A 15067-nucleotide genomic window follows, 5' to 3' on the forward strand; every position below is an offset into this window, starting at 1 on the left:
GAGCAGAAATTAGCACTGTAGGTCTGACACTGAGTAATCAGACAGAACAAAATCTCTTGCTCTGTTGATTCAACAGCAGCAAAATTCCAGAACAGGCTGCCATTAGAGACCACTTAGCCCACTAATGCAGCAGGCAGGCTTCACAAAAAGTAACTAAAAAAATGCTTTTGACCGATGACAAGTGTTACTCTAGGATAATCGTACCTTATTTCTTTCTAAATCCGAAGGCTGAAGAGCTCCATTCTCAAGACTCTTTGGATCTTTCTCTCGGATTGTGAAGATCCAGTCCCCAGCATCGCTGCCTCCAGATGCTTGGCTGTCCGTGTCTGTTTCTCTTAATACATAAATCCAGGAGAACTCTGTGAGTGAGTGTGCTGTCTCTGCAGGAGACTTCACGGAGACCTACTGGTGGCCTCTCAATCTACGTTCTCCAACTCCAACTGAGCACTGAACACTGCCCATCTATCTACCCATGCATGCATGTATGCCTTCTGTCTCACGCCACGCCTACTTCCAATTTTCCCCACTTCCAACCAATCACATCCGCCTCCAGTCCCCCTTGGACTTTCAGAAGACAGCCCTGTCTTCTACTTCACAGAGAAGAAAGACCATCAGAATGTGGTTACCACAACTTCCCACAATGCCAACTGCATCCACATCCATCTCTCCCATCTCCTCAAATGGAAAGCAGCATCTCTTCTTCTGTGGAACAATCCTCTACTCCACTGACAGCCCCTCTTGGATTTTTCTCCCCTTAGACTCCTTCCCATCCACTTTCAACATACATCCTTTTGCTCACTCACACAACCTCCCTGCTAGCTACAGCCAGTGTCTCCACATTTCTTGGATGTATTACCTACACTCACTGCCTTCATTCCTTACCTTCCACTCACTCTAAAACTTACTCATCTGCAACTGCTATGACTAAGGCCACCAATCATCTGCATACCATTAGACAAGGGCGTTTCTGGTCAGTACTCATCTTGCTCAAACCCTCAGCAGCAATGATCCTACTGATCACTCCCTCCTCTTCTAGACTCCAAATTCCTGGGGCTGCACGACATCTGAATTTCCTCTGACCCACATCATTCTCACATTCATCCTTTATGCTGGCATTTCCTAGGATTTGGTTGTAGGCTTCAGGCCCTTCAAATTCTGAAGATATGCTCTTAGTGGCACCATTCATTCTCATATACAAAGTGGTGACTCTAAATCTGTATCATTTGCCTAGACATCTCTTCTGAACTCCAAACCTTGATGTCACTCTATACTGGACACATCCTCTTGGACATCTGTCAGCAACTCAAACATGTCTCATACCAAACTCAGCCTCCTGTACCCTGGCCTCCCCAAAACAGCTTCTTCTCCAATATTGTCATCTCAACAAAACCCATCACACTGCTCAAGTGTGAACTGTCTGTACCTCCTTTATCCAAATCCATGGCCACATCTGTATTCATTGTTCATCTTTTCACTCTCATTGCTACTACCCTAATTTCTCAAAGTCTTGACCTCGACAAATCCCCAGCCAGTGGTTCTCACTCTTGGCTTTACAAGGGGACCCTGAAAATACACTTGGGTCTCATCCCCAGAAATTCAGAATCAACAGACCTGGCTTCTTCTTTCACGTCAGAGCCATCAGCTTTCCTGATCCCATGTACTGAAATGGCATCTATACCTAATTCAGCTCTTTAACTAACAAAATTCCTAGATGCTTAACTTGATGGGAGTTTTTGGTTTATTTACCAAAAACTTCCTAGTATAGAGCTTTTATAATAATGCCAAGCTCTACCAGAACAGAACACAGAATCATAAACACAAATTTATATCTTCTTTAAAATACATTTAAAGCAGTTTCATTTGATCAGTTTCATTTTAAGAGTAGGAAGTATAATGGAAAAAAAAAAAGAAACTGGGTCAAGTTCAGTTTATGCAGTTTTATCTCACAGACTTTACTCAGAAAAACTTGACTGGCAATAAAAAGAGGCTAAAAGACTCCCAGATGGTTCCACACTAACTCAAGGAGCACCATCGACCTGGATTATCTAAAAGAGAAAATGGAAAAGAAAAGGAAAGGTAGAAAGGCGAGGGGAGGGAAGAAAAGAAACTCAAAGCCCATCCTAAAGAGAAGAGTAGAACAAACAGGCCACATCCCGCATACTATGCACCTCAAGCACAGCGCAGGGGCTCATGAACACGCTGCTCAGCTCATGTGAAGACCTCCTGGTTCACGCACACTCTATACAGCTCAGGCGGAGCAGACTTACGTGTCAGAATCATCAGAACTGGAGTCTTCGTGGCTCTGTTCAGCCTTCCACCTCTTGTACCTGTCAATGAGCTCAGTCAAGTAGGATGTTTTCTTTGCATTGCGTATTATAAACTTGTGCTTCAGTAACTCCTTAGCAGTGGGCCTCTGGAAATCCACCAACAAAGAAAACAGAAAAGCATGAGATGAAGTCCCTACATTCTACGTGATTCTACCCCGAAAGTCAGACTTAGTGACTCAAAATTCAAACAACTACACTAATATGAAAAGATAAAGTTGTACTTCAAATATTTTTTTCCCCTAAGACTTACTCAAAGAATAGTCATTTAGCACCTGTGGGTGGGACTCTGTACAAAGAGGACATGGCGTTTAGTATCTAATGGGATCCTTAACGTTTTGCACGTAACCATCCAACGAAAGCAAGAGAACTCCCCCCAGATAAACGCATTTACACAGAAAATACTCCAGAGAATTTCGGAGATCATTCAAGAGAGCTAGAATATACCTCCTAGTTTTTATAAATCATTTTAATACAAATGCTGGCAAGTGAGAAAACACATGTTCTGTATTACCTTGTTAACTTCCTATATTAAATTTTGGTTCCACCCAAAAAAATCATTTTAAAAATCTTAATTTGGATCCACCTAGAGGAAACTAGAAAGGAGCCAGGAGATACCCTTTTCTTGGATGCTAAAAGTGTACCCAAGTTTAGTCATACAGCTCTCCAAATTTAGAAATGCTGGTTTTTCCAGTTCTGCCTCTTTCCTTGGGATCAGGGTGAGTACTTCATCCAGGCCCTGGGCTTAGCATGGCTACAGCCAGACAGAATGCTTTAAACTTGGCCAACTGTTTTGCTCTTGAGGTTGCAAACCCAATTACAGGGAACATGCTTCCCAAGGAAGCCGAGTAAAGCCCATTTAGAGTAAACAACAGGAACACACAAATAACATGAGTAAGACTAAGTTCCCCACTTACTCCAAATTACTAAAGCTCTATTAACAAGAGCTAGACATGTGTCTCAAATTTGAGCTTTTGAAAAACCTAGGCCACCTCTGGTATTTCTCAGTCTGTCCACATGATTATGAAACTCCAAGTATCTCAGAAGTGCTCATACTCTCAGCTTCTCATCCTCTTCAGTGTGTTTGCAGTCAAGGTAGGAATGGAGATGTGTACATGTGTACACTGGGCAAGTAAGCCAATACTAGAAATACGTTTTTAACGAGAAGGAGTGCATGTGTGTGAGTGTATCTTCTTGGGTGCTGGTGCTGGTGCTTTGCGACTAGGAATTAACACCATGATATAAAGAGCAGAGCATCGTGGCCATGCAGAACAGCAGCCCCACACCGCCTGAGGCCTGCCTCACATACTCTGCATCCCCTAGAGCTTCTTAGAAAATGTTGCACTCCTCCATTTAATTTCTTTATCCAAACTGGCATCATATTAGAAAACCACAGTGCTCTTATAATATTAATCGCCCATTTTTAGATAAGAGTTCATAAAAAGGAGGGGTTCAGTTTGGCCATCAGCTAGCTAACCCTGCTGTAAAATTCACAAACAAAACAAAGACATAGGGTGCTATACACAACACCAAAATACACAGATAACTTTCAAAGAAATGTCCTAATTCAGAAAGAGAAATAGGCTAAAGCTATGTAGTTGTCACTGATACATGGCTCTGCTACGATCAACGAAACATAAAAGAAAGAAGGGAAGTGGAGAGCAAAGTGGGTGGGTGGTTTATGTTTGATTTGCTTTTTCTTTCCTAACACATGTGAAGAATAAACTGAAAATATTTACTGTAAAGACACATTTAGCCATTACTTTTCAGGCTAGACTTTGCAATTACTAAAAACAGCTTAATAGTTTACAGCCCTGACCTTCCACTATAAATATGAAAAACGTATGATTCCACATATATTAAGAATAGTCCTCAAGCTCAATGAGTATGAGATGCTAGAAACACTGAAAAAAAATAATTTTTAATTGTTAAATAACAATAAAAACCTATTTGCAATGCAAAGAAATCCATCATATTCATTTACAAAGAGAAAAAAATGAAATTGTGAAGACAGCTGACAATAGTGATTAAAGAAATTTCAGTAAGATGTATCTAGAACAAGTCAGTCCACGCACAAGGAAATGCCCGCCCTTTCCAATCTCATAAACTCACAAAGCTCGGCTCCTTATTCAAACAGGCCTCAACAAACTCCTTGAGGGGCTTGCTGTAGTTTCCTTCCAGTGTCGGGGGGTTGTTCTTTGGAATGAGGAACAAAACCTTCATGGGGTGCAGCTCAGAATGAGGTGGTTCACCTTTTGCAAGCTCTATAGCTGTTATGCCCAGAGACCAGATGTCTGCCTGCAACAACAAAGCATCTTTAGAGACACGCCAAGCGGGAGTTAATTCAAATAAATACGCTTTAAAAAAAAAAAAATACACCTCAGTGTACCTCTAAGGTTTTGAAAAGATAATTATTTAACTAAAAATGAAAAAATAAGCTTTTAGTTTTCATTTCAAAATAGACAACACATAGGAGAAAATTTAATATACAAAATATCTTCTACCTCTCTGCTAAAGATGGCTTTTACGATTCTTCTTCCACTTACTGCTGGAGGAATGACACATTCAATTTAACTGAAGTCCCTGAGACAGTCTATAGGGATAGGTAATCAGAGGTGAGCAGAGAGGGCAGATATGGGCAGTGGAGGTGTGTCTGTGAGATGCCCCATCAAGCAATGCTTAGAACTAATGTTCTGATGTCAAGAATGGCCAGCCTGGTCTTGTGATGTTGGGTAAAATACCTAACCTGTGAGCCTAGTTCCCTCATCTGGAAAATGGGAACAATAACAGTGTGGTTGTGCAAGGTGCCTTACATAGCACTCAGAACTTGATGTTCAAACATAAAAAGCAGAGAACATTAGTCTTAGTATCATGTAATAATTAAATTTCTTCACTATTCAAAGTCTTTCCATAGTTAATTTTAATCAGGATCCAAACAAGGCGCATGTGCTACAACTGACTGTTAGATGGCCTTTAGGCTCTTTTAACCTGAAACAGTCCACTCCCGAATCTCCCCAGTGTCACTGACTTGAGGAAGAACTAGGCCCCAAAGTCTGGGTTTGTCTGGTTTCTTCCTGGTGTCATTTAATACATTTTTCTAGCTCCTATATTTCCTATCAAATACCCAAAGAGTTCATCAAACCTAGAGGCTTGGTTAGATTCACTGTTGGCAGGAATCGAGGGGTGCCATGTGGGGGAACCTGGAGTCTAGCTGCCTGACCCTGTCCTGCCCGCCCAGCATATACTTGCAGGCTCGCCTGGTCAGTCAGGTAGATGAAGTCCTTGATCATGTGTTATAAATGAAAAGAGTAGAAAGGTCTTAGAGGAATTCTAGTTAATGAGGCTTTCTCAGCATCTGGTACCAATCCCCATCAAAGATGACAGAAACTGAAAAAAAAATGAAGCAAGACCACACAGGCCAGCAAAGCAGAACAGGGGCCGGAGGTGGAGGGCTAAAACTCTACTGTACTCAGTCTAGGATAACTTTTCTGCTCTTGTCACTGTGCGCTATGAACCTATCATAATTCCAGGCAATTAAGTTAGAACCTAATAAATCTGCATATTCATTCTACAGCCAGGAAATGGAAAGTCTGAAACACCGTGCAGGTCACTGCAGGACTCAGACATTTTCCAGCCTGCAGAGGATCACTTGCCATGATCCCACAATCCTAGTGAGTATGAGAAATCCTCACTACAACCTCCCCAGCAGTCTGTGGGATCGATGCCTACCACCTGTTCTACTCCTTTCTGTTCTCAGGGAAGGTGGGAGTGACTGTCGGCAAGCCCTTGTTCTAAATTCTTTGTACTAAACTTTACTATAAGAGGTCAGTCTGGATGAACTGGTGTCAAGAGTAATGTGCCTCTTTCCTTTCTCTCTGCAACTTCAACTCTGCTTTATTTAAAAAATCAGCAGAAATGTGACTTATTCCAGTCCTCATCCCCAGGAAGGGGAAGATGGGTACACAGAAGCGTGCCAGCGGTGAGCACCTGCAACTGTGGCAGTGGCAGGAGGACATGCGTGTGCAGGTACAAGCAGAGAAGGCGAGATGCAAAAACAGATGAGGCAAAGATGACTGAATGCACACTCCAGTATGGCAACGGCCCTTCACTCAACAGGTTCCTTTCTAAAGTCTATGATTCCACTTCTGTCTGCCTACTCCAGCCCTCTCGGATTGCATTACAGCTTTTGCTGTTTGCAAAGCCTGCTGCTCAGCACCAATCTGCCCCCTTGCCGTACAGATACAGGAGCTTTGTTCAGACGACCTCTGACAGATGCGCTTCCAGACCCCTACACATCCCATTACCACTTAAACACACTCCTTAACTAGAAGGCCCAGGCCGATGACAGTGTCTGCTGGCACTCATTTCCCTTAGCAGTCCGAGGGCTTGCTAACAGGCTCGCTAACGGGCTCGAGGCCAGACAATAAGTGGACAAGCAGCAAGACTCTGAGGACCTGGCACCTGCTTCCATCGGCCAAGATAGACCAACTAAAGTTGATTGAGGAAACAGCCTTTCCAACCCAACCTGTTATGCATCTCCATAGTCTTCAGAAGAGGCACGGCGTTGCTTACCTGCTTCCCCTGGGAAAGTCGCCAGCAGAGGCTTCTCAAAACAAAAGTTGTGCCAACTTCCCAGGCAGCCCAGCCAGGAACCCAAGTGTCATCCTAGCCTCTTGGAATTCTCTGGATCCTCCCAAATCAACCAGGTGCCAGGTAGGTGGCTCCTGACCTCTTGGCACCCTGGGTCCCTCTCTAGCCCTCTTGCCCTGGCTCACTCCCTGGGACTTGGGTAAGGGACCCCTAAGTGTCTTCCTGCCTACAGGCTCCCCCTGCACACATATAACCATCTCCTGACTAATTTGGAAAACCTGACTGGCACCTGAATAAATGGAAAGCAATTTGGCATAACCATTATGGTTTTAACATTCAAACTTGTTAAAACCAATTAATTCCGCTTTTAGGAATCTATCCTAAATAAATAATTCTAGATTTAGAAAATAGTATATGTTACCAAAAATATTCAATTGCATTACTTACGCTAAACCTTAGAGAAATGATTAAGTTGCTATAGCACATTAACTTATTAAAGTATCTTGTACGCAACGACGACATTGATAGAGAATCATAAACATAATTTAGTTGATCTATAGCTGTATCTGTACGGCATCACATTTAGAATGTGTGTGTTTTAACATAAAAGTTATGTGAGGGGAAAGACAATCATTTTCCAAGGCAATTAAAATTCAGGTATGAGAAAGGATCCATTTTCCTTCCATGGAAGACATGAAATTAGACATTAAGAGAAAACAAAGAGAGGTTTTTCAATGTGAGTCCAACTCAAAAAATGTTAAGGGGCAAGTGCTTTGTACTGCAGATATTTTGTGAACAGATTTTCTCCTATGTGGACAGTTCTAGGTAGCATGTCCGTTCCTAAGTGAAAACACAGAATTGTTTGTTAATGATGATCAAGGACTCTTTCTCAATGCGGGTGACAGGTGGGGTGGGGTGTTACCAATATATGATAGTCTAAATCCTACCAATACCGTGTTATGTATAAGCTGGCTACAAATCTGCGGACAATTTAAGTGCCATAAAAAAATTATGTACAGAAGATACTCTAGAAGGAATCACAGCCAACTCTATAATCAAGAGGAAGAGGGGGAAAAATCATGGAGAATCCCAAATCACAGTAATAACTAGTCAAAACATAGCTCAAAATGGAGTTAATATAAACTAGCTACTTAATTAGATGTGATACCTAAACAGCATATAGAGGTATTAAAATCATTTGCACTAAATAGCAGTAAATCATAGGTTCATTTGCACTAAATAGCAATAATCATAGGTTCATCCAGAAAGGCCCAATCATTATTACATGCTAAAACAAAGCCTGTTGTTAGTCTCCGGCTGGATGCTTTTTGCATTCACACCCTTCCTCCACCTCCAGGGCATTATAACAGAGACTGTGGGTAATTCCTGATCCCAAACAGAGAGACTAGGGGAGGCCAGAGGACTCAGCACAAGACAGGAAGGGACAGTCACATACTGCAGTGGACAGGCTAAGTGTGCAGATTCCAGCAACCAGGGGTCTAATACTGCTGTGTTGTGACTCATCTTTAACAATTATATTTTTTCCATCAACACATCACCTATTTCCATTTCCATTATTTCCAATATGGTTTGATTGCAAATGGTTATTTCAGAGATGCCTGGACACCAAAATAATTTGGCTTGTGCTTGGGTGTTCTTTTCATCTCATTTTTTTCTATATTTTACAGATTTGAGGCCAAAAACAGAGCTATTTACAAGTGAATACTGACACCATACTCCTAGTGTCCACAGGATGTCGTTTCACTTAATAGGCAAGTCACCTTTCTCTGGCCTCATCTCCTACCATGTGCTTCACCACAATCTACAATCCAAATACAAATGTCTTTCCTTTCCCACACTGGACTTGGCCCGAACATCCTTCCCTTATCTTTGAGGGGCTGAAAAGCCCTATGTCTGTGACACCTTGCCCAGCTCATTCTGATGTCCCTCACTCAGCTCCCTTGCTCTCCCCGATTACCTGTCAGAGTACCTGACACCCAGAACTGCAATTACTCACTGAAGATATAAATTATTTAGCACAGCACTGAGCACAATTACATGAAGACTGAATGAATGAGTAGAGAAAAAGGGACATGAAACAGGGGCAAAGTCTTTACTCAAATCCAATCCATCTGCTGACACACTGCCATAATAACGTACAAAGAAAAAGGAAAGAAAAAGATGTAAGTTCTGCAGCCCAAGACCCTGCTCTAGCATTGAAAACAAAGGCTTCTTTGTGGGAGAACAGTCATCTCCCTTGGCACCGTCTCCAAAATTTGGGGGCTTCTTAAACAAACCAAGCTACACGAAAAAACAATGATGATGACGACGATGATGATAAAGGTTCTTCAGGCATAGGAGCAATCATAACTTAGTAATGCTGTGGTTAAGAGCTGAGATTGACAATAAGATGCTCTGTATGGGCAAACACATTCAGAACACCTAAGCAGCCCAGACAAATGACAAGGTGTCAAAGATACTGGTTCAAGGGGTTACTGTTTTAAACAAGGTTCTAGACATACACTCAAAGCTTAGGCTGATATTCCCTTCAGTTCAGTGAGTGGAAAGGCTAGTGAGGCAGGTGCATTCCTTTCTTCTTCACACAACCCAACCTTCGAGAACCAGTGTGTGCACCCGAAGAGGAAACTGACGGGAGCATGCTCTCATAATGACAGTAAAGGAACCTTGCTACCCTACAGCTATTAAGCTCTTTACCTGTAATGCAGAGACCAGTGGGAAAAATGTCTAGAAGTATACTCAAGAAAGAATGGGAGGGGGGACTGAAAGAAGACGAGTAAGTCACTAGAAAGATATTCCAAAAAGCAACCTCGGAAAAAGGCTCTTTGTCCTTGTCAGGCATTGCTCGTAACAAGAGCTGCTAGCCCAGAGTCATGAGGACGTTAAAGTGTCTGTGTGTCGTGTATGTGTCCTTGTGTCTGTGTGTGTGTGTTATTATTCTTAAGAGTCATGAGGATGTGAGTGAGTGAGTGAGTGAGTGAGAGAGAGAGAGAGAGAGAGAGAGAGAAGGGAGGATGTATCAGTAATATCGTATTACAGTGATGATGACCAGTAGTGATGTCTGTGTGTCTATAGCATTATTCCTAAGACCTCAGCCACAGGAACCCACTTCCGATAAGCCTCAAGACTCACAGACATTAGCCTTATCTGCACTTTCCACACCTCCTGGGTCAACAAACCTGGGAAGTAAATTTCACATAAACATATTTTCACACATGATTTCCAGTAAAGAGTCATGTGGAAAATTGAAAAAGTTAAAAAAATACATTCTTTGATAGTTACTGGGTGTGATCCAAACAAATGAAAGATTTGGCTTTTGACATAAGCCAGAATTAAACGTAATTAAAGGTTAGAGAAAAATGTGACCATTTCTTGAGGCCTCAAATCAAGTGTGCATTCCTACTGAGTTTGAGAAGGCATTTTTTGATTTACCTAAAAAAAATACTGCAAATCCTACGGATCAGATAAAAGCACTTTGATCTTGACAAGAACACCAAGAAAAAAGATGGCAAAGCTTGATGATGCAGTAAAAACTATGCTGCTCAGAGGCCGCCTTCAGCAAACAGCTAGAGAAGTCCTGCACTGGGGGAAAGACAGGGAGGAAAAAGGTCTCGGGTAACCTGGACAATTCTTGAAGAAAAACTGTGAAGTGAACAATGATAGGTAACAGTGAAAACATAAGATCTGAATCCTGAGTCACATGTACCAGCTGATTAACTAATTTACTAGGAAGAGAATAATGAGTGTGATATAATCAGATGAGTTAAGAACCTGGATTCCAATCCCTACCAAAATCTAGATCTATGAACTTTGATAAATGAATCTCAGCTTAAAATTAAGAGCATACTCTGAACACATAAGTTTCTGTCAAGGCCTAAAATGATACAACCATACGAAAAGGGCCAATAGCAAAAGTGGCTGCAGGTATTAGAAGTGGCTATGGGGGTAATCCACACATCAGACAGGGCAAAGCAATAAGCAACAAACATGCCAAGGACTAGACAGCTCTGTTGTCATGATGGTTGAAAACCTAATAGTTACTTACTGGCCAATGGCCACTAAGGCCATTAGGATGCCTACAGGAGTCATGGCCACCACTACAACTCAACAGTGGGATAGCCAGGTCCACCTTGAAATGCTGGAAGGAACACCTGCAACTTCAGCACAACACTGACACTTTACAGTAGTCAATGGCTCAAAATGGCAAGTCTACTGTATATTGAAAAGATTTCCATTTAAAGAGAACAAACCATATTTGGCATGTAAATGTATCTGTATCTGAGTTATATATTTGTTTGCCTGGAAATTTTGGTCCAGAAAAGCCATTTCTCTGTGGACCATGTGTAGATTTACTGTGTACAGGCTACTGAGAAAGCAGTCTATGGGATATGGGAATTAAATCAGAGACCCAGGAAGCAGGGTCCCTAGGTTTTTTAGTCTAAAACTGCAACATAAGAAAGTTGCAGGACAACAGAGCAAAAAGAACATAGGAAAAATTGGGAAAATATAACATATGACAGGTAAAAGACGATGAAAGAAAGGAATTACAATTTTACCTCATGTTTGTAAGGAACCTCTGAGAAAAATGATCTTAATTGAGAACTAAAAATCATTACAGGAAGAATCTGCAGCAATCGCTCGCTAAAAGCATTATTCTTTCCAGATTCTGATCTTTTATTTTTGTGAGCTCTCCATTTCTCTTGTGGGACCCTCTTTCTGTACTTGTCCCTTAAATATAGTTCAGAGTCCTGTCCAAGGCCGCCTCCCCTCATCCACACCACTCAAGTCTCAACCACCACCTGTAGAGACAACCTCCCAGCCCTCTCTGTGGGCCCACATCCCCACCCTGCTGGAGGCCTCTACCTAGACTTCTCAACAGGGTGACCCTGGCCACCACCTTCACACATGCTCCTTCTCAGTGTTCACCACCACCAAGCAGACACTGTTTAGCCTAAAACAAAAAACCTCACTAACTGCAACTGGATTAAGGGCATTAAATGATGAAGCAGAAGACAGAGACCTGTTTTTAACCACAGTCTGAGAACTACCTTTATGACCTACTTCAAGGTACCAGCCCTCGCTTCAACTGGAAAAGCAATAATGTAAAAGTTAAAAAGAGAGAACTCTCCAGACTCAATGAACTTGAAGGACTGGCCCTTACCTTTGAGTCATAGGCTGACTGTTTAATGACTTCAGGTGCCATCCAGAAAGGGGTGCCCACGAAGGTATTTCTTTTTATCTGCGTATCTGTCAGCTGGCCTGCCACTCCAAAATCAGCCAGCTTCACCTCTCCATGTTCAGACAGCAAAACATTGGCAGCTGCAAAATAAAACCAAGATGCCTTCCGATATCATCTGCTGTACTGTTCTGTCCATTATCATTTGGGAACATGTGCACTCTCTCCCCAGCGAGATAATGTGCTCAACGAGAACAAGTTTTTGGGTTAGACGCTCTTCAAAGCCAACCCATCCCCAGAAATGTTGAAGGTACTCCATAGATACGCACAAGACAACTTCCCTTGAGAAGCACAGTTTAACTCAACAGTATGTTCCTACCTGCCACCTTAGGTAATTCAAAAAAATATAAATAAGATGTTGTCTTACCTTTAATATCTCTATGAATTTTCTTCTCCGAATGCAAATAATCAAGTCCTTTCAGTATTTCTCTTAATATAGTAGCAATCTGCGTTTCATCTAAAGGGCCAGGTTCTAACTAACAAAAAAAAAAGGTATTAACGTTACTTAAATGATTATAAGAAGTTTGAGATGATAAAACAGTCAATATCTATGTTAAATGCACAAGAATAACTAAAATCTAAAAACTTCTTTACTCCAAAATATATTGTCCAAACAATTTTATAAAATAAAGGGCCCTAAAAAGAGCAACAAAAAACCAGAGAAAATGACTTTGCTGAATAAAGCAAAGCTAAGAATCAAAATAGGCCAGTGAGAAAGTTTGTGTTAAGCCCCACTGTGCCTGCAAGTTGAGCTGTGAGGGATTTTAGCCCAGAAAGCAAGAGCCCAGAAACTTACAGTACTTGCTAGGGAGACTAGAGTATAAAGTAGCTTGGCTCTGTCCTAAAATACGTAATGGTTATCAAAACACAAGTGGCCCAAAAGAGAAAGCCTGGGAGCCCACTGCTTTCTGAGGCTACCACTGCACCAGAATTTAAATCTAAATTTTAAAACTTGGGCAAAGAGAGCTGAAAGAACTTACTCTCTAATGATTTGGGATTTTTTATTATATGTGATCCCAAATGAGGTAACAATGGCCTCTGAAAAGTTTTATTCTGAGAAACTCAAAGGAATTAACATTGACTCAATATTCATAATTGTTGAAAGACATAAGGAAGAAATGTCAAGTGTACATATTCCTTTTATAAAAGGGAAAAAATAAGACAAGTTCTAGATCTCGGTTCAAACTGGATAAGACCACCATCATCTGTAGAGCAGAGAATTCAATCACAACTAATCAGACAAATTACAGCAAAACCACTGAACACTCCCTAAAGAACTAATAACAGAACCATGAGAGGGGCAGAATTCTAATAATTTAGATTAATTCTTCATCTGAATAACGATCTTTGGTATATTTTCAGATTTGACAATGAATGCCATCATAACCCAAATTCATACATTTTAGTCAACAGAAGACACAACCCTATGACGTTCACTAAGTATGTTTTAAAAAGATAGATGTGCTTTTAAACCAAAGGGAATAAAAACTAACACACACTCCTTGTAAGGTAGAGTTCTGACTGATGCTTGTACACTTTCTCAGCCAGTCCTACTGTGTGACTCAGGGCCTTCGCTGGGATAATGGTGACAGAACAGTCATTTATGGGGCCCAAGGCAGAAACAACCAAGACACCCCATTCTCGCTTCACTGCAGCTTTACTCATGCCTGACACTGCTTCTGGTTCATCTAGCAGGCTGTGCTCTCTGCTCACTGGCCCAACTTGGCCTACACGAAAATCCACAAAGTATGGGGAAGAGGGGAAGGTGTCTCGTTCTCAAAGCTCTCCTAACATGTTGGCCTCAATGAGACTCCAGCTTCTCCGGCAGCAGAGCACACCTATGATGAAGCAGCTACTCAGCTTTCTCGCCTTCAGAACACATGAATGAGAGAATGTGCTGCTTAGGTTTTACTGTGTATTATATGCTTAGAGAAGGTCACACTGCATTGGTCAACTAGCCTGCCAGGAAGTATCTCAAATTCTAATTAAATACTATCCAAAAATTAGCTCAAACGAGAAAAGACGTCTCATGTTTTATTCCACAAAACCAAATTTTTTCCAGTTATCTGACCAAGAGTCTTATTTTTTAAGAAACATACATTAAAACTACTGTTCCAAAGAGCACAATCTGGAAATACTGCCTGCCTGCCTGCCTTCTCCACATCTATTTTTCAGTGTTCATAGCAAGAGACATTTTAATACTCAAAATGAAGAAAAGACACTTTGCTCATAACATGGGGAAAAAAGAGGGCAGCGATGCTGGCGTATTTGCTCTTATTCAGAACACCAGAACCAGAAGGATAATCCAGTTGTTCAAAATCGTATCACTGGGTACAAGTTCCATTTCCTCCTCCAGCACGTTTTTACTCAAGCAGATAATCATTAACTTTTGCTAGAGGGGCTTAACCACCTCCACCCTTCCATTATCAAGTCTCTGGAAAGAAACAGAACAACAGTCTGGTGTCATTAGCAAGGGAAGATAAGAAAAAGACCTGAGAAAAACTAATTGAAAAATCTACCCCTGGATAACTGAGAGATCTCTCTCTCTCTCTGTTTAATATATGTATGGTTATGTCCTTTTAAATCTGACCTAAACACTGCCCACCAATGATTTGTTTGCCATGAGGGTGGGGGCAGGGGGAGGTACTCTATTTACTCAGGGTAGGGGCCGGAGGGGGGTCCTTCTTTGTGTTAAAACTCACGATAAAAGGTTTTCAGTTGCTGTCTACACGACACAGATCCTATTAGTGGATAAGACAAGGCTGAGTCAAATTCTCGAAAGTCATATATTAGCATTCTCCACCATTACCATTTCTAAGCTCTGTAAGTGTGGCAGTCTCTATCATTCATAGAGCTGTGGAATCTCCAAATAATCTTTATAAAGGAAAGACTCCTAGGA

At 41.5% G+C, this 15067-nt stretch overlaps 1 protein-coding gene across 4 annotated transcripts in view; it reads right to left on the reverse strand.

Annotated features, from left to right (window-relative positions):
* Positions 1 to 15067, reverse strand: part of STK24 (serine/threonine kinase 24) — a 106585-nt gene that overhangs the window by 9811 nt on the left and 81707 nt on the right. For all 4 annotated transcript variants that reach the window (XM_039849170.1, XM_039849171.1, XM_039849169.1 and 1 more), the window contains 5 exons: positions 12536 to 12644; positions 12094 to 12251; positions 4437 to 4622; positions 2268 to 2413; positions 205 to 334 (listed from right to left, as the gene is read on the reverse strand). In XM_039849170.1, the coding sequence (XP_039705104.1) occupies positions 205 to 334; positions 2268 to 2413; positions 4437 to 4622; positions 12094 to 12251; positions 12536 to 12644 (729 nt within the window). The remainder of the gene's footprint in view (positions 1 to 204; positions 335 to 2267; positions 2414 to 4436; positions 4623 to 12093; positions 12252 to 12535; positions 12645 to 15067) is intronic.

Source organism: Pteropus medius, unplaced genomic scaffold (assembly GCF_902729225.1).
Source record: "Pteropus medius unplaced genomic scaffold, Ma_sr-lr_union100, whole genome shotgun sequence".
Taxonomy (NCBI): Eukaryota; Metazoa; Chordata; class Mammalia; order Chiroptera; family Pteropodidae; genus Pteropus; species Pteropus medius.